General features: G+C 47.3%; 1 protein-coding gene and 2 long non-coding RNA genes across 3 annotated transcripts; 2 read left to right on the forward strand and 1 right to left on the reverse strand.

Annotated features, from left to right (window-relative positions):
• Positions 1-564: 564 nt before the first annotated feature.
• Positions 565-5,444, forward strand: LOC135569186 (oxysterol-binding protein-related protein 10-like; the record flags this gene model as incomplete). Its single annotated transcript, XM_065015976.1, has 4 exons — positions 565-788; positions 1,120-1,302; positions 3,737-3,890; positions 4,327-5,444. Coding segments are annotated over 4 exons (606 nt in total), but the record flags the coding sequence as incomplete, so codon positions are not given.
• A 5,154-nt stretch (positions 5,445-10,598) lies between these two features.
• Positions 10,599-11,260, forward strand: LOC135569182 (uncharacterized). Its single transcript, XR_010462836.1, has 2 exons — positions 10,599-10,652; positions 10,738-11,260. It is a non-coding gene; the product is annotated as an uncharacterized LOC135569182 (long non-coding RNA).
• A 3,278-nt stretch (positions 11,261-14,538) lies between these two features.
• LOC135569183 (uncharacterized) lies at positions 14,539-18,850 on the reverse strand. The gene is made up of 2 exons (XR_010462837.1): positions 18,292-18,850; positions 14,539-14,664 (listed from the first exon to the last, which is right to left on the reverse strand). It is a non-coding gene; the product is annotated as an uncharacterized LOC135569183 (long non-coding RNA).
• Positions 18,851-19,923: the final 1,073 nt, after the last annotated feature.

The following is a 19,923-nucleotide window of genomic DNA, read 5'->3' on the forward strand; positions in this document are numbered from 1 at the left end:
AGGACAGGACAGGACTCAGAGAGGAGGAGAGAACCAGGACAGGACTCAGAGAGAGGAGAGAACCAGGACAGGACTCAGAGAGAGGAGCAGAGAGGAGAGAACCAGGACAGGACAGGACTCAGAGAGAGGAGAGAACCAACTAGGATCCAGTCCTGTTCCGGTATTAACTAGGGTCCAGTCCTGTTACCACATTAGCTAGGATCCAGTCCTCTTCCTGTATTAACTAGGATCCAATCCTGTTACCACATTAACTAGGGTCCAGTCCTGTTCCTGTATTAACTAGGATCCAGTCCTGTTACCACATTAACTAGAATCCAGTCCTGTTCCTGTATTAACTAGGATCCAGTCCTGTTACCACATTAACTAGGATCTCCTCTCTCTCCCCTCTCTCTCTCTCTCTCTCCCCCCTCTCTCGTCTCTCTCTCTCTCTCTCCTCTCTCCCTCCCTCTCTCTGTCTCTCTCTCCTCTCCCTCCTCTCTCTCTCCTCTCTCCTCTCTCTCCTCTCTCTCTCTCCTCTCTCTCTCTCCTCTCTCTCTCTCTTCCTCTCTCTCCTCTCTCTCTCTCTCTCTCTCTCTCTCTCCTCTCTCTCTCTCTCCTCCAGGTGTTCTACGTCTGTTGGAGCATGATGAGGAGTATGTGTTCACTCTGCCCTGTGCCTACGCCCGCTCCATTCTTACCGTACCCTGGGTGGAGCTGGGAGGGAAAGTCACCATCAGTTGTGCCAAGAGTGGATACTCTGCCACCGTTACCTTCCATACTAAACCCTTCTATGGAGGAAAGATACACAGGTGGGTCTGAGAGAGAGAGAGAGAGAGAGAGAGAGAGAGAGAGAGAGAGAGAGAGAGAGAGAGACAGAGAGAGAGAGAGAGAGAGAGAGAGAGAGAGAGAGAGAGAGAGAGAGAGAGAGAGAGAGAGAGAGAGAGAGAGAGAGAGAGAGAGAGACAAGAGAGACAAGGAGAGAGAGAGAGATGTTTACATGTGTATAAAGGTATCTTGATGGTCCCTGTCATTCCTATCCCTCCCTGTTTGAGACGGTGTGTGTGTGTGTGTGTGTTCATCCATCCATCTGTATGTGTCTGACCTAATGACATCGTCACCCTTCGTCACTCTTCCTGTTAGAGTGACAGCGGAGGTCAAGCACAACCCGACGGGGACCATAGTGTGTAAGGCCCAAGGGGAATGGAACGGTACCCTAGAGTTCACCTACAGCAGTGGAGAGACCAAGGTCATCAACACCTCCAAGCTGCCTGTCATCAGGAAGAAGATACGCCCCATGGAGAAACAGGGACACTACGAATCACGGTGAGGAGGGAGGGAGGGAGGAGGGAGGGAGATACGCCCCATGGAGAAACAGGGACACTACGAATCACGGTGAGGAGGGAGGGAGGGAGGGAGGGAGGGAGGGAGATACGCCCCATGGAGAAACAGGGACACTACGAATCACGGTGAGGAGGGAGGGAGGGAGGGAGGGAGGGAGGAGATACGCCCCATGGAGAAACAGGGACACTACGAATCACGGTGAGGAGGGAGGGAGGGGGGGAGGGAGGGAGATACGCCCCATGGAGAAACAGGGACACTACGAATCACGGTGAGGAGGGAGGGAGGGAGGGAGATACGCCCCATGGAGAAACAGGGACACTACGAATCACGGTGAGGGAGGAGGGAGGGAGGGAGGGAGATACGCCCCATGGAGAAACAGGGACACTACGAATCACGGTGAGGGAGGGAGGGAGGGAGGGAGGGAGGGAGATACGCCCCATGGAGAAACAGGGACACTACGAATCACGGTGAGGAGGGGAGGGAGGAGGGAGGGAGGGAGATACGCCCCATGGAGAAACAGGGACACTACGAATCACGGTGAGGAGGGAGGAGGGAGGGACATACGCCCCATGGAGAAACAGGGACACTACGAATCACGGTGAGGAGGGAGGAGGGAAGAAGATACGCCCCATGGAGAAACAGGGACACTACGAATCACGGTGAGGAGGGAGGAGGGAGGAGGGAGGGAGATGCCCCATGGAGAAACAGGGACACTACGAATCACGGTGAGGAGGGAGGGAGGGAGGGTAGGTCCCTCTAGGGGCAGATGTTACCCCTCTGAGATCAGTAATAATGGTATAGTGTCCCTCTACAGGGGAGGTGTTACCTCAGCTCTGAGATCAGTAATAATGGTATAGTGTCCCCATGGGGAAACAGGGACCTCACTCTGAGATCAGAATCACGGTGAGGAGGGAGTGGAGGTGTTAGGGAGAATAATGCCCCATGGAGAAACAGGGACACTAATAATCATGGTGAGGAGGGAGGGAGGCTCTGAGATCAGGAGATAGTGTCCCCTATGGAGAAACAGGTGTTACCTCAGCTCTGAATCACGTAGTGAGGAGGTCCTCTAGGGAGGGAGGGAGGGAGGGAGGGAGGGTAGGTGTCCCTCTAGGGAGAGTGTTACCTCATGGAGAAACAGGGACACTACATGTCACCTCAGCTCTGAGTCAGTAGGAATGGGAGTGACCTCTACATGGAGAAACAGGGACAGTAATAATGGTAATCCCTCTACAGGTGAGGAGTGAGCTCTGAGGGAAGATAGATCCCCTACAGGCGTGGAGAAACCTCAGGGATCAGTAATAATGGTATAGTCACTCTGAGGGGGAGTGTTACCTCAGCTCTGAGATCAGTAGTAATGGTATAGTGTCCCCATGGAGAAACAGGGACCTCAGCTCTGAGATCAGTAATCACGGTGAGGTCCCTCTAGGGGGCAGAGGAGCTCTGAGATCAGGAATGGTACAGTGTCCCTCTACAGGCGTCTGTGAGAAACCTCAGGGACACTAGTAATGGTAATCACGGCGAGGAGGGTCACCTCAGCTCTGAGATCAGTAATAATATGGTATAGTGTCCCTCTACAGGGGCAGAGTGTTACCTCAGCTCTGAGATCAGTAATAATGGTATAGTGTCCCTCTACAGGGGCAGCGTGTTACCTCAGCTCTGAGATCAGTAATAATGGTATAGTGTCCCTCTACAGGGGCAGCGTGTTACCTCAGCTCTGAGATCAGTAATAATGGTATAGTGTCCCTCTACAGGGGCAGCGTGTTACCTCAGCTCTGAGATCAGTAATACTGGTATAGTGTCCCTCTACAGGCGTCTGTGGCAGAGTGTTACCTCAGCTCTGAGATCAGTAATAATGGTATAGTGTCCCTCTACAGGGGCAGAGTGTTACCTCAGCTCTGAGATCAGTAATAATGGTATAGTGTCCCTCTACAGGGGCAGAGTGTTACCTCAGCTCTGAGATCAGTAATAATGGTATAGTGTCCCTCTACAGGGTCAGATGTTACCTCAGCTCTGAGATCAGTAATAATGGTATAGTGTCCCTCTACAGGGGCAGAGTGTTACCTCAGCTCTGAGATCAGTAATAATGGTATAGTGTCCCTCTACAGGGGCAGAGTGTTACCTCAGCTCTGAGATCAGTAGTAATGGTATAGTGTCCCTCTACAGGGGCAGAGTGTTACCTCAGCTCTGAGATCAGTAGTAATGGTATAGTGTCCCTCTACAGGCGTCTGTGGCAGCATGTCACCTCAGCTCTGAGATCAGTAGTAATGGTATAGTGTCCCTCTACAGGGTCTCTGGCAGCATGTCACCTCAGCTCTGAGATCAGTAGTAATGGTATAGTGTCCCTCTACAGGGGCAGAGCTCTGAGATGTTACCTCAGCTCTGAGATCAGTAGTAATGGTATAGTGTCCCTCTACAGGCGTCTGTGGCAGCATGTCACCTCAGCTCTGAGATCAGGAAACATTGACTCTGCTACAGAGCACAAACACTGTCTGGAGGAGAGGCAGAGAGCAGAGGGCCGACAGAGAGCTGCCTCCAACACACCCTGGACACCCAAGTACTTCATCAAGGAGGTGAGGAACTAGGACCTGAACGGTTCACTTTGACCTCTGACATTACCTCAAACTTTGAGTCAGCTTCCCTGGTCTTGTCTTTAATGTATGTTCACAATCCAAATGATTTACAAAAAGACACTACTAAATATGTTTCCCTTTGCTTTCTCTCGTTCTCTCTCTCTCCTCTCTCTGAAACTCTCTCTCGCTCTCTCTCTCACACTCTCTCTCGCTCTCTCTCACTCTCTCTGTCTCTCTCTGTCTCTCTGTCTCTCTCTGTCTCACTCTGTCTCTCTCTCTGTCTCACTCTCTTTCTCTCTCTCTCTCTCTCTCTCTCTCTCTCTCTCTCTCTCTCTATCTGCCTCTCTGTCTCTCTCTCTATCTGCCTCTCTGTCTCTCTCTCTCTCTCTCTCTGTCTCTCTCTCTCTCTCTCTCTTTCTCTCTCTCTTTGTCTCAGGGCGAGGGCTGGGTGTATCACAACCCCTTGTGGAAGACCCACTGACGAGGGGAGGGGCCTCGGGGGGAGGGGCAACGTGCCAGCTGCCAATCACAGCACGGCGAGCGGCCCGCTGGTGGTCATGGCAACACACAGGGGACCAGCTAGCCGGGCCGCTAGAGAATAGAGGAAATACACAAGGGGCCTGTGTTCCAAATGGAATCCTATTCTCTATATAGAGGACAACTGCAGAAAGAGTGCACTATATAGGGAATAGGGTGCTAATTTTCAGATTTGCCCAAGGATTGTCTTGGATGAGGAGCTTGTGTCTCAGTCATTCAATAAGAATGAGAGGTGCCAAAGACTCTCAAGAGGGACAGATACTACAGTCAAGACAGCAAAAAGCTCACTGAGTTTCCCTGTCAGAAGCTGACCTGCTACCACACGATACAGGAAACTTGGCGGCCATTTTGGAGACGGACCGGGTCGAACCAGGAAGAGGTTGGTTAGGGACAGAAGATGAGCGTGATCGTTGGTGGTCAAAGATAGCTGAACAATTATGTAGCTTTAAAAAAATATATAGTAGAATCTAAATACCAGAAGAATATATTATATTCACATGGTTCTTCCTTCACTTTTAATTTGTTTGCACAGGTACTGTAGCTGTCTCCACTGTTATTACCCAGTAGGCCACAGGAGGGATTGTCCTTCCAGCTGTCTCCACTGTTATTACCCAGTAGGCCACAGGAGGGGTTGTCCTTCCAGCTGTCTCCACTGTTATTACCCAGTAGGCCACAGGAGGGGTTGTCCTTCCAGCTGTCTCCACTGTTATTACCCAGTAGGCCACAGGAGGGGTTGTCCTTCCAGCTGTCTCCACTATTATTACCCAGTAGGCCACAGGAGGGGTTGTCCTTCCAGCTGTCTCCACTGTTATTACCCAGTAGGCCACAGGAGGGGTTGTCCTTCCAGCTGTCTCCACTGTTATTACCCAGTAGGCCACAGGAGGGATTGTCCTTCCAGCTGTCTCCACTGCTATTACCCAGTAGGCCACAGGAGGGGTTGTCCTTCCAGCTGTCTCCACTATTATTACCCAGTAGGCCACAGGAGGGGTTGTCCTTCCAGCTGTCTCCACTGTTATTACCCAGTAGGCCACAGGAGGGATTGTCCTTCCAGCTGTCTCCACTGTTATTACCCAGTAGGCCACAGGAGGGGTTGTCCTTCCAGCTGTCTCCACTGTTATTACCCAGTAGGCCACAGGAGGGGTTGTCCTTCCAGCTGTCTCCACTGTTATTACCCAGTAGGCCACAGGAGGGGTTGTCCTTCCAGCTGTTTCCACTGTTATTACCCAGTAAGCCACAGGAGGGGTTGTCCTTCCAGCTGTCTCCACTGTTATTACCCAGTAGGCCACAGGAGGGGTGTCCTTCCAGCTGTCTCCACTATTATTACCCAGTAGGCCACAGGAGGGGTTGTCCTTCCAGCTGTCTCCACTGTTATTACCCAGTAGGCCACAGGAGGGGTTGTCCTTCCAGCTGTCTCCACTGTTATTACCCAGTAGGCCACAGGAGGGGTTGTCCTTCCAGCTGTCTCCACTGTATGTAAGATCCACAGGATCTATGATCTCCATAATTAAGTAGGCCACACAACACCAAACACACTGTTTAGTGAAGAGGAGGGATTGTCCTTCAGCCCTTCTGTTCTATGATGGCCACAGGAGGGGTTGTCCTACCAGCTGTCTATGTATGTTTGTCACAGGAGGGATTGACTTGGACACTGTTCATAACACAATAGGCCACAGGATAGAGAACTTCCAGCTGTCTCCACTGCCCCTCCAACAGGGCACCATGGAGAAAGTAATCAGAGGTTGAACACTGTCTCCAATGTCAACCCAGTAGGCACAGGAGGGGTTGTCCTTCCAAAGCCATTTCTCCAGCCCACACCAGCAATCTTCAGTATTCACAGTAGGCACAGGAGGGTTGTCCTTCCAGCTGTCTCCAGTGATTGGAACCCAGGAAGGCCTGGTGCTCCAGTCTGTTTGTCCTTTTATAGGCCACAGGAGGGACCCTTGAAGAGATCTTATATGGCCGAACCTTGAAGAGATCTTTATGTTCCAGCTGTCTCCACTAGAGATCTTTATAGCTGTCTCCACTGAACCTTGAAGGAGATCTTTATACTGTTAACCCTGAAGAGATTTTATATGGCCGTTACCCAGTGAAGAGATCTTTATAGGGCCGAACCTAGGCCAAGGAGGGTTTTTCCAGCTGTTTCCACTGTTAACCCAGAAGAGAGGGGTTGTCCTTCCAGTTGTCTCCACTGTTATTACCCAGTAGGCCACAGGAGGGGTGTCCTTCCAACTATTATTACCCAGTAGGCCAAGAGGGGTCTTTTCCAGGTCTCCACTGTTATTACCCAGTAGGCCAAGAGATCTTTATTCCAGCTGAACCTATGAAGAGATCTTTATATGGGCACAACACCAAAGAGATCTTTAGTGAAGAGTCTTCCTTCACCCTTCTGAAGAGATCTTTATATGGTCAACCTTGAAGAGATCTTTATAACACAAACCTTGAGAAGAGATCTTTATAGGCCCTCCAACCTCGAAGGAGAAATGTAATAGAGCCGAACCTCAATGAGATCTTTATAGGCCCAACCCAAGAGATCTTTATAGGGCACGAACTAACGAGATCTTTATAGGAAGTAGCCTGGTGCTCCAAGAGATCTTTATATGGCATTTACCTTGAAGAGATCTTTATAGGGCGAACCTAAGAGATCTTTATATGGCCAACCTTGAAGAGATCTTTATAGGGCCGAACCTCGAAGAGATCTTTATATGGCCGAACCTTGAAGAGATCTTTATAGGGCCGAACCTCGAAGAGATCTTTATATGGCCGAACCTGAAGAGATCTTTATATGGCCGGACCTTGAAGAGATCTTTATAGGGCCGAACCTTGAAGAGATCTTTATATGGCCGAACCTTGAAGAGATCTTTATAGGGCCGAACCTTGAAGAGATCTTTATATGGCCGAACCTTGAAGAGATCTTTATATGGCCGAACCTTGAAGAGATCTTTATAGGGCGAACCTTGAAGAGATCTTTATATGGCCGAACCCTGAAGAGATCTTTATATGGCCGAACCCTGAAGAGATCTTTATATGGCCGAACCTTGAAGAGATCTTTATAGGGCCGAACCCTGAAGAGATCTTTATATGGCCGAACCTTGAAGAGATCTTTATAGGGCCGAACCTTGAAGAGATCTTTATATGGCCGAACCTTGAAGAGATCTTTATATGGCCGAACCTTGAAGAGATCTTTATAGGGCCGAACCTTGAAGAGATCTTTATAGGGCCGAACCTTGAAGAGATCTTTATATGGCCGAACCTTGAAGAGATCTTTATAGGGCCGAACCTTGAAGAGATCTTTATATGGCCGAACCTTGAAGAGATCTTTATAGGGCCGAACCTTGAAGAGATCTTTATATGGCCGAACCTTGAAGAGATCTTTATAGGGCCGAACCTTGAAGAGATCTTTATATGGCCGAACCTTGAAGAGATCTTTATATGGCCGAACCTTGAAGAGATCTTTATATGGCCGAACCGTGAAGAGATCTTTATATGGCCGAACCTTGAAGAGATCTTTATAGGGCCGAACCTTGAAGAGATCTTTATATGGCCGAACCGTGAAGAGATCTTTATATGGCCGAACCTTGAAGAGATCTTTATATGGCCGAACCGTGAAGAGATCTTTATATGGCCGAACCTTGAAGAGATCTTTATAGGGCCGAACCTTGAAGAGATATTTATATGGCCGAACCGTGAAGAGATCTTTATAGGGCCGAACATTGAAGAGATCTTTATAGGGCCGAACCTTGAAGAGATCTTTATATGGCCGAACCTTGAAGAGATCTTTATATGGCCGAACCTTGAAGAGATCTTTATAGGGCCGAACCTTGAAGAGATCTTTATATGGCCGAACCTTGAAGAGATATATTTATATGGCCGAACCTTGAAGATATATTTATATGGCCGAACCTTGAAGAGATCTTTATAGAGTCTAATTTATGGCCGAACCTTGAAGAGATCTTTATAGGGCCGAACCTTGAAGAGATCTTTATATGGCCGAACCTTGAAGATATATTTATATGGCCGAACCTTGAAGAGATCTTTATAGAGTCTAATTTATGGCCGAACCTTGAAGAAATCTTTATATGGCCGAACCTTGAAGATATATTTATATGGCCGAACCTTGAAGAGATTATATATGGCCTAACCTTGAAGAGATCTTTATAGAGTCTAATTTATGGCCTAACCTTGAAGAGGTCTTTATAGACTAATTTATGCCCTAACCTTGAAGAGATCTTTATAGAGTCTAATTTATGGCCTAACCTTGAAGAGATCTTTATAGACTAATTTATGGCCTAACCTTGAAGAGATAGTGAAGGTCAGAGAGAAAGGTAGACTACCTCCACTATACAGCCTTCACCACAGTAGAACAGTGTACTGAATGTGGCTTGGCTGCCTCCCAAGTATTCCCCACATAGTACCTTTACTTTGGACCAGGCCCTGGTCAAAAGTAGTGCATTACATAGGGAATAGGGTGCCATTTGGGAGGTACAAATCCAACCGTATCCAGGAGGTACAACTCCAACCGTATCCAGGAGGTGCAAATCCAACCGTAACCAGGAGGTACAACTCCAACCGTATCCAGGAGGTGCAAATCCAACCGTATCCAGGAGGTGCAAATCCAACCGTATCCAGGAGGTACAAATCCAACCGTATCCAGGAGGTGCAAATCCAACCGTATCCAGGAGGTGCAAATCCAACCGTATCCAGGAGGTGCAAATCCAACCGTATCCAGGAGGTACAAATCCAACCGTATCCGGGATGCGCAAATCCAACCGTATCCAGGAGGTACAAATCCAACCGTATCCAGGAGGTACAAATCCAACCGCTCTATAGAGAGATATATTGACCCTTGATTTATTTAATCCACATCTGATATTTATTCTCCTGGTTTTCAATATTCTGTGATCCTAGGCTTAGGTTCAATCTGGGCCTGTGGAAGATAGTCGCTATAACAAGATTTAAATTTAAAGGCAATGTTTCCTGCGTTAGCGGAGACTGCATTCACGGTAAACGCTGCACATATCAGCTCAATATGAAATGATCTTTACATTTCAATCGGGCTTTACGGTGGCTCTTCAATCTAGCCCCGTAGTCTGTCTTGTCGCCAGCCATCTCTTTCTGTGTGGTAATGAGCCTGGGGGGGACGAGGTTAGATCTTACTTAACAAACAGAAGGAGAGCCGCTCCAGTAGTGGTCCCTTCCCTGACATGTTTTGTCTTAATTACAACATGTTTTGTCTTAATTACAACATGTATTGTAGCAGAGGTGCTAACGACATATCTTCACCTAAACAACACTCCATCCATCACCACAGCTGGTCCCTCCACTAACAATCTGTCTCCGATGTGTCGGTAGAAATTACAACGTTCATCGGTTAGGTAACTCTAGTCTGAATATAATTCCTGAATTCTCCTTCAACAGAATCCTCATGCAGTGATCATTTTGTCCTGCCTCATTTAAACTGACTGAGAAACACCGTCGTACACTTTGTAGACAGTTAGTTGCTAACCGGGATCCTTGGGATGAACCTACCCATTGAAGCAGCATCATACCCATTTATCATACAGGGATGATTTCTGTCTCTTGAAAACTTGCTGAACAAATCAAACATTTTGGGAACAACGGACTAATGAAACAAATACCAAAATATATTTTTCTTTAACTGTCTTTACATTTGAACTTCAATGAGGTGACATCAGAGTTGGACGTCCCAGGGATTCCATTTAGCATGTACTCTTTGTAGACAGGAGCATGGCAGTGAGAGCTATAGAGGTCATTTTATCAGTAATATGGGTTGGTTGAGAATCTATGGACCTTTTCACACTATCGTGCCAAGCAGAACCAACCAGCTGACTCAGATAGTTTCCTTTCACATGGTTCCTTCCAGCAACTATGGTAGATGTGGAACCAGGCCAGTTTGGCTGAGTGGTGTGAACAGCTCTTAACTCCTCTGTGGAACCAGGCCAGTTTGGCTGAGGGGTATGAACAGCTCTTAACTCCTCTGTGGAATCAGGCCAGTCCAGTTTGGCTGAGTGGTGTGAACAGCTCTTAACTCCTCTGTGGAATGAACAGCTCTTAACTCCTCTGTGGAACCAGGCCAGTCCAGTTTGGCTGAGTGGTGTGAACAGCTCTTAACTCCTCTGTGGAATCAGGCAGCTCTTGTGGAACTCCAGTTTTTGGCTGAGTGGTGTGAACAGCTCTTAACTCCTCTGTGGAACCAGTCCAGTCCAGGCTGAGTGGTGTGAACAGCTCTTAACTCCTCTGTGGAACAGCCAGTCTTGGCTGAGTGGTATGAACAGCTCCAACCAGTTTCCAGTTTGGCTGAGTGGTGTGAACAGCTCTTAACTCCTCTGTGGAACCAGGCCAGTCCAGTTTGGCTGAGTGGTGTGAACAGCTCTTAACTCCTCTGTGAAACCAGGCCAGTCCAGTTTGGCTGAGTGGTATGAACAGCTCTTAACTCCTCCGTCCTGTCAGTATGAGATCAGCCATGTTTTGAGTATGAATGTTATTATGTGTAAAGTGTGAAGTGCAACACTGCAGCGCGTACGTCATCAGTCACTGAGCCTTGACCAAAACACTCTTTGGGTGTGTCCCAAATGGATCCCTATTCCCCACAGGGCTTTGGTCTAAAGTAGTGCACTATGTAGGGAATAGGGTGCCAGCCCTGGTCTAAAGTAGTGCACTATGTAGGGAATAGGGTGCCATTTGGGATGTAGAATCACCTGTGTAGAACCTATGCAACACTTGACTTAGAAAGTCGTCTTAAGACATGGGACAGCCAGGGGACAGGGTTTACCATGTATATTATGTATTAGACGAATAAATATCTCTTCACGTTCTGTTGTTGTTCTGTTGTTGGCAGGCCGTCTGTGGTGTGGGATGGGGATTTAGCCCGGGAACCACTGTGAATACTATCTCTCTCTCGTTCACTATCATCTCAGTTTAAGTGAAACAATAGTGAACCAGAGAATGATATGACAGTTTGGATTTCGGACGACTGACGACCGGGTTTGAGGAGAGGATGTCGAGAGGTCGGTAGAAAACACAAATGAAAGTAGCTCTTCTCAGGTCTCAAGAACATAACTGATTCTAGTACTGCATGTCATGCAGACGTGTGGTAAAATATCTCTACAGTTAACTGGCGCTAACTGGCGGTGGAGTGCTGCCATCTAGTGGATCTTAACAGACACACACAAGTACGTTTGGAATCCTCCGTGACGAGACAAAAAGCTGTGTTGGGATCGAGAGGAAGACAAAACGACACACAGAGACAATTTAATGCAACCTCTTTAATAAAATAAAAAGAAGTTATCTTTCATTCTCACACCCCACCAGCATCCATGTCATTACAATTGATGGAATAAACTGTTTATTTTAAGGAAAAAAAGTCTACCGTTTCTGCATTTCATTCCTAATAGGACGCTACTTTTTCTCCATTAGCCTCCATCGTTCATGTAATAAATACCCTAGAGAGAGGCCACGTCCAAAATAGCACCCTATTCCCTATTTAGTACCCTACTTTTGATCAGGGCCCATACAATTCTGGTCAAAAGGTAGTGCACTACATAGGGAATAGAGCGCCCCTTGTGACACAGGACAGAGTCTTGACACGTTGATATATGGGCTTCTCCTGGTAAAGCTGTTAAGGCCAATACAGTCCTGACCAATCATCATGACGAATAAAGACCATGTGATTAAGGCCAATACAGTCCTGACCAATCATCATGACGAATAAAGAGGATTAAGCCAATACAGTCCTGACCAATCATCATGGTAAAGACCAATTAAGGCCAATACAGTCCTGACCAATCATCATGAGACCATGTGATTAAGGCCAATACAGTCCTGACCAATCATCATGACGAATAAAGACCATGTGATTAAGGCCAATACAGTCCTGACCAATCATCATGACGAATAAAGAACATGTGATTAAGGCCAATACAGTCCTGACCAATCATCATGACGAATAAAAACCATGTGATTAAGGCTCAGTCCTGACCAATCATCATGACGAATAAAGACCATGTGATTAAGGCCAATACAGTCCTGACCAATCATCATGACGAATAAAGACCATGTGATTAAGGCCAATACAGTCCTGACCAATCATCATGACGAATAAAGACCATGTGATTAAGGCCAATACAGTCCTGACCAATCATCATGACGAATAAAGACCATGTGATTGCAGGGGGACAACACGTTGAGAGACTGGATTTAGATTAGACACTGAGTGTCGTTAAACTACAGAGGTTTAACTCCTGAAAAAGAGCCACTTCATGTACCAGAGAGATTCTACGTGTTACCTTTAGAAACAGAAGGGTGGCTATAGGACAAGGAGAAGTACCGATGTGACTAAAGTGCATCAGGACAAAATGGACAATCAAACCAGGTCGAGCATTTTAGGCTGTTTCAGTGCAGCGTGTTCTAACACCTAGAAGAACAGGTGTTTCAGCCGTACGAAGGGCATCTCAGCCCAGACAATCTCATAAGGAAAATGATAAAATAACATCTACTCCATCTAACAAATCATCAAGTCGTTGTTGTATTTCTGTTCTCCGAGAACTACAAGATGTATCGTTGGCCTCGTAGCCTGGTTCCTCTCTCTAGGTTCCTTCCCAGGTTCCTTGGCCCTTTTATAGGGAGTTTTTCCTAGCCAACGTGCTTCTACACCTGCATTGCTTGCTGTTTTGGGGGGTTTTAGGCTGGGTTTCTGTACAGCACTTTGTGACATCGGCTGATGTAAGAAGGGCTTTATAAATACATTTATTGATTGATTGTTACAGGGAATTTAGTGGGATTACATTTTTATTTTTTTTAAAAGGTGTTTATTTGATGTTGCCATAGTGTGATAGATCAACACCAGGTCGAACAGGAGACCGAATCAACTGAGACAGACAGGAAGTAAACACCAAACAATAACTGAACATGCACCAGGAACTAAACCTTCTCTGACTCCACGTTACATCAAAACTCCTCTCAAAACTCCTCTTTCATGTGTTTTGTGTTTTTATAAAAGGTAACTAGTTTAGTTCACACCCTGAAATGGTACAGAATGTCTTTGGTGCCACGGACTGATTCCAAGTCAGTTTAGATTGAATGATTTTGATATTAGTGTAGTTGTTTTGTTTGTTAGTTTTTCCCCCATAAAAAAAAAAAATCTGTGTGACACAAATGGCACCCTATTCCCTATATAGGGCACTACTTTTGAACAGGACCCATAGGGAATAAGGCACCTTTTGGAATGTATCCTCGGTCTGTCTGCCTGTCATGCCCTGGCCTGGAGTGGTGTAAATTTACAATGGCTCCTCCTCTCCTCTCTCTCCTCTCCCTCCTCTCCTCTCCTCTCCTCTCCTCTCCTCTCCTCTCCTCTCCTCTCCCCCTCCCTCCCCTCTCCTCTCCTCTCCTCTCCTCTCCTCTCCTCTCCTCTCCTCTCCTCTCCTCTCCTCTCCTCTCCTCTCCCCTCCCCTCCCCCCTCCCCTCCCCTCCCCTCCCCTCCCCTCTCCTCTCCCTCTCTCCTCTCCTCTCCCCTCCCCTCCCTCTCAACACAGCAATAGTCAAGTACAAAAAAAAACAATTCTAAGGTCGTCGACAGGTCAAAGTTCAGTTCTTCAGGTTAAAAACGAACCGGCAGAGGGAGGTCATCGGAACTGGACGACACCCCAACAGAGGTCAACAGAAGGGTCATCATAGAACCTCGATTAACCACGATGATCATCATAGACCTGGTCGTCCAGGTAACAGGTCTCTCAGACCGTTGGTTGGTGTTCGTTATTCTTCTTCTTGATTGGTGGATTACTTGCTTGTTTGCGTTTTGAATGATTTGTACACCTCTCTCTCACCTCTCTCTCTCTCTCTCTCTCTCTCTCCCCTCTCTCCCCCTCTCTCTCCTCTCTCTCTCTCCCTCCCCCTCTCCCCCTCTCTCCCCTCTCCTCTCTCCCCTCCCCTCTCTCTCCCCCTCTCTCTCTCTCTCCCTCTCTCTCCCCCTCTCTCTCTCTCTCTCTCTCCCCTCTCTCTCCCCCTCTCTCCCCTCTCTCTCTCTCTCTCTCTCTCCCTTCCCCTCTCTCTCCCTTCCCCTCTCTCTCTCTCTCTCCCCCTCTGTCTCTCTCTCTCCCCCTCTCTCTCCCTCGTAGCGCCTTCGTGGTCGTTTTTATGGTTAAACTGATTTCTTGTTGTTCAGTTTCTTGCCTTTCTTGAGGGCAAGTTTGTTCTTCACATGACCACGCTTCCTCTTCGCCGTCTGAAGAAATGAAATCATAACATTTAGATGAGACAGTAGATCAGTCCAGAAAACTATATCCCTCTCTGATAGGTTAACCCTAGACATTTAGCACTCTGATAGGTTAACCCTAGACATTTAGCACTCTGATAGGTTAACCCTAGACATTTAGCACTCTGATAGGTTAACCCTAGACATTTCTGATAGGTTAACCCTAGGCATCTGATAGGTTAACCCTAGACATTTAGCACTCTGATAGGTTAACCCTAGACATTTAGCACTCTGATAGGTTAACCCTAGATAGACATCTGATAGGTTAACCCTAGACATTTAGCTGATAGGTTAACCCTAGACATTTAGCACCTGATAGGTTAACCCTAGACATTTAGCACTCTGATAGGTTAACCCTAGACATTTAGCACACTGATAGGTTAACCTTAGACATTTAGCACTGATAGGTTAACCTAGACATTTAGCACTCTGATAGGTTAACCCTAGACATTTAGCACTCTGATAGGTTAACCCTAGATTTAGCATTTTAGCACATCTGATAGGTTAACCCTAGACATTTAGCACTCTGATAGGTTAACCCTAGACATTTAGGTTAACCTAGACATTTAGCACTGATAGGTTAACCCTAGACATTTAGCACTCTGATAGGTTAACCCTAGGCATTTAGCACTCTGATAGGTTAACCCACTCTGATAGGTTAACCCTAGACATTTAGCACTCTGAGACATTTAGCACTCTGATAGGTTAACCCTAGACATGTAGCACTCTGATAGGTTAACCCTAGACATTTAGCACTCTGATAGGTTAACCCTAGGCATTTAGCACTCTGATAGGTTAACCCTAGACATTTAGCACTCTGATAGGTTAACCTTAGACATTTAGCACTCTGATAGGTTAACCCTAGGCATTTAGCACTCTGATAGGTTAACCCTAGACATTTAGCACTCTGATAGGTTAACCTTAGACATTTAGCACTCTGATAGGTTAACCCTAGGCATGTAGAACTCTGATAGGTTAACCCTAGACATTTAGCACTCTGATAGGTTAACCCTAGACATTTAGCACACTGATAGGTTAACCGTAGACATTTAGCACACTGATAGGTTAACCTTAGACATTTAGCACTCTGATAGGTTAACCCTAGACATTTAGCACTCTGATAGGTTAACCCTATGCATTTAGCACTCTGATAGGTTAACCCTAGGCATTTAGCACTCTGATAGGTTAACCCTAGGCATTTAGCACTCTGATAGGTTAACCCTAGGCATTTAGGTTAACCTAGGCATTTAGCACGCTGATAGGTTAACCCTAGGCATTTAGCACTCTGATAGGTTAACCCTAGGAATTTAGCACTCTGATAGGTTAACCCTAGGCATTTAGCACTCTGATAGGTTAACCCTAGGCATTTAGCACTCTGATAGGTTAACCCTAGGCATTTAGCACTCTGATAGGTTAACCCTAGACATTTAGCACTCTGATAGGTTAACCCTAGGCATTTAGCACTCCCATAGGTTAACCCTAGGCATTTAGCACTCTGATAGGTTAACCTCAGACATTTAGCACCCTGATAAGTTAACCCTAATTGATTCTGGACAAGGTGGAAGGGAGGGGGGTAATTGATTCTGGACAAGGATGAAGGGAGGGGTAATTGATTCTGGACAAGGACAAGGATTAAGGGAGGGGGTAATTGATTCTGGACAAGGATGAAGGGGGTAATTGATTCTGGACAAGGATGAAGGGGGGGTAATTGATTCTGGACAAGGACAAGGATGAAGGGAGGGGGTAATTGATTTTGGACAAGGACAAGGATGAAGTGAGGGGGTAGTTGATTCTGGACAGGGATGAAGGGAGGGGTAATTGATTCTGGACAAGGATGAAGGGAGGGGATAGTAATTGATTCTGGACAAGGACAAGGATGAAGGGAGGGGGTAATTGATTCTGGACAGGGATGAAGGGAGGGGGTAATTGATTCTGGACAAGGATGAAGGGAGGGGTAATTGATTCTGGACAAGGACAAGGATGAAGGGAGGGGATAGTTGATTCTGGACAAGGATGAGGGGAGGGGTAATTGATTCTGGACAAGGGATGAAGGGAGGGGGGCATAATTGATTCTGGACAAGGATGAAGGGAGGGTAATTGATTCTGGACAAGGATGAAGGGAGGGGTAATTGATTCTGGACAAGGATGAAGGGAGGGGTAATTGATTCTGGACAAGGACAAGGATGAAGTGAGGGGGTAATTGATTCTGGACAAGGATGAAGGGAGGGGGTAATTGATTCTGGACAAGGATGAAGGGAGGGGGTAATTGATTCTGGACAAGGATGAAGTGAGGGGGTAATTGATTCTGGACAAGGATGAAGGGAGGGGAAGGGGTAATTGATTCTGGACAAGGATGAAGGGAGGGGTAGTTGATTCTGGACAAGGATGAGGGGAGGGGGTAATTGATTCTGGACAAGGATGAAGGGAGGGGGTAATTGATTCTGGACAAGGATGAAGGGAGGGGGTAATTGATTCTGGACAAGGATGAAGGGAGGGGTAATTGATTCTGGACAAGGATGAAGGGAGGGGGTAATTGATTCTGGACAAGGATGAAGGGAGGGGGTAGTAATTGATTCTGGACAAGGATGAAGGGAGGGGGTAATTGATTCTGGACAAGGACAAGGATGAAGGGAGGGGGTAATTGATTCTGGACAGGGATGAAGGGAGGGGGTAATTGATTCTGGACAAGGATGAAGGGAGGGGGTAATTGATTCTGGACAAGGATGAAGGGAGGGGGTAGGGGATTGATTCTGGACAAGGACAAGGATGAAGGGAGGGGGTAATTGTAATGATTCTGGACAAGGATGAAGGGAGGGGGTAATGATTCTGGACAAGAATGAAGGGAGGGGGTAGTTGATTCTGGACAAGGATGAAGGGAGGGGTAATTGATTCTGGACAAGGATGAAGGGAGGGGGTAATTGATTCTGGACAAGGATGAAGGGTGGGGGTAATTGATTCTGGACAAGGATGAAGGGAGGGGTAATTGATTCTGGACAAGGATGAAGGGAGGGGTAATTGATTCTGGACAAGGATGAAGGGAGGGGGTAATTGATTCTGGACAAGGATGAAGGGAGGGGGTAATTGATTCTGGACAAGGATGAAGGGAGGGGGTAATTGATTCTGGACAAGGATGAAGGGAGGGGGGTAATTGATTCTGGACAAGGATGAAGGGAGGGGGTAATTGATTCTGGACAAGGATGAAGGGAGGGGGTAATTGATTCTGGACAAGGATGATCCTGTATCATTCACCAGATCTCTCCATTAGAGAAGTGGATGATCCTGTATCATTCACCAGATCTCTCCATTAGAGAAGAGAGAAGCGTGGATGAACCTGTATCATTCACCAGATCTCTCCATTATAGAAGAGAGAAGTGTGGATGAACCTGTATCATTCACTAGAGCTCTCCATTAGAGAAGAGAGAAGCGTGGATGAACCTCTATCATTCACTAGAGCTCTCCATTAGAGAAGAGAGAAGCGTGGATGAACCTGTATCATTCACCAGATCTCTCCATTAGAGAAGAGAGAAGCATGGATGAACCTCTATCATTCACTAGAGCTCTCCATTAGAGAAGAGAGAAGCGTGGATGAACCTGTACCTTTTTAGAGGTGTACTTTTGTCTGCTGCTGTTGCTGCTGCGGATGCTGTGCACCAGGGGGTCCCTGTTCTCCTCCTTCTTGACCTTGTAGATCCGGACCAGCCAGTGTTCTGAGGTGAACGCCTCCTCCAGGTGTTTCAACTTGATGTCCTTGTTACCGATCTCAGTGTTACGCGTCCGGTCGAAACCCGGCGGCGTCCGGAAGTCCAACTGGAGGAGAGACGGACAGGCGGTGTGAGTGTTTGACAGTAAACTAGAGGGGCTGTGTCAGGGCTTGACATCCCTGTGACAGTAAACTAGAGGGGCTGTGTCAGGGCTTGACATCTCTGTGACAGTAAACTAGAGGGGCTGTGTCAGGGCTTGACATCCCTGTGACAGTAAACTAGAGGGGCTGTGTCAGGGCTTGACATCTCTGTGACAGTAAACTAGAGGGGCTGTGTCAGGGCTTGACATCTCTGTGACAGTAAACTAGAGGGGCTGTGTCAGGGCTTGACATCTCTGTGACAGTAAACTAGAGGGGCTGTGTCAGGGCTTGACATCCCTGTGAAGTGACAGTAAACTAGAGGGGCTTGACATCTCTGTGACAGTAAACTAGAGGGGGCTGTGTCAGGGCTTGACATCTCCTGTGACAGTAAACTAGAGGGGGCTGTGTCAGGGCTTGACATCTCTGTGACAGTAAACTAGAGGGCTGTGTCAGGGCTTGACATCTGTGACAGTAAACTAGAGGGGCTGTGTCAGGGCTTGACATCTCTGTGACAGTAAACTAGAGTGGCTGTGTCAGGGCTTGACATCCCTGTGACAGTAAACTAGAGGGGCTGTGTCAGGGCTTGACATCTCTGTGACAGTAAACTAGAGGGGCTGTGTCAGGGCTTGACATCTCTGTGACAGTAAACTAGAGGGCTGTGTCAGGGCTTGACATCTCTGTGACAGTAAACTAGAGGGCTGTGTCAGGGCTTGACATCTCTGTGACAGTAAACTAGAGGGGCTGTGTCAGGGCTTGACATCTCTGTGACAGTAAACTAGAGGGGCTGTGTCAGGGCTTGACATCTCTGTGACAGTAAACTAGAGGGGCTGTGTCAGGGCTTGACATCTCTGTGACAGTAAACTAGAGGAGCTGTGTCAGGGCTTGACATCTCTGTGACAGTAAACTAGAGGGGCTGTGTCAGGGCTTGACATCTCTGTGACAGTAAACTAGAGGGGCTGTGTCAGGGCTTGACATCCCTGTGAAGTGACAGTAAACTAGAGGGGCTGTGTCAGGGCTTGACATCCCTGTGAAGTGACAGTAAACTAGAGGGGCTGTGTCAGGGCTTGACATCCCTGTGACAGTAAAGTAGAGGAGGTGTGTCAGGGCTTGACATCTCTGTGACAGTAAACTAGAGGTGATGTGTCAGGGCTTGACATCTCTGTGACAGTAAACTAAAGGGGCTGTGTCAGGGCTTGACATCTCTGTGACAGTAAACTAGAGGTGATGTGTCAGGGCTTGACATCCCTGTGAAGTGACAGTAAACTAGAGGGGCTGTGTCAGGGCTTGACATCCCTGTGAAGTGACAGTAAACTAGAGGGGGCTGTGTCAGGGCTTGACATCCCTGTGAAGTGACAGTAAACTAGAGGGCTGTGCCAGGGCTTGACATC

Source organism: Oncorhynchus nerka, unplaced genomic scaffold (genome assembly GCF_034236695.1).
Source record: "Oncorhynchus nerka isolate Pitt River unplaced genomic scaffold, Oner_Uvic_2.0 unplaced_scaffold_1186, whole genome shotgun sequence".
In the NCBI taxonomy this organism is placed as follows: Eukaryota; Metazoa; Chordata; class Actinopteri; order Salmoniformes; family Salmonidae; genus Oncorhynchus; species Oncorhynchus nerka.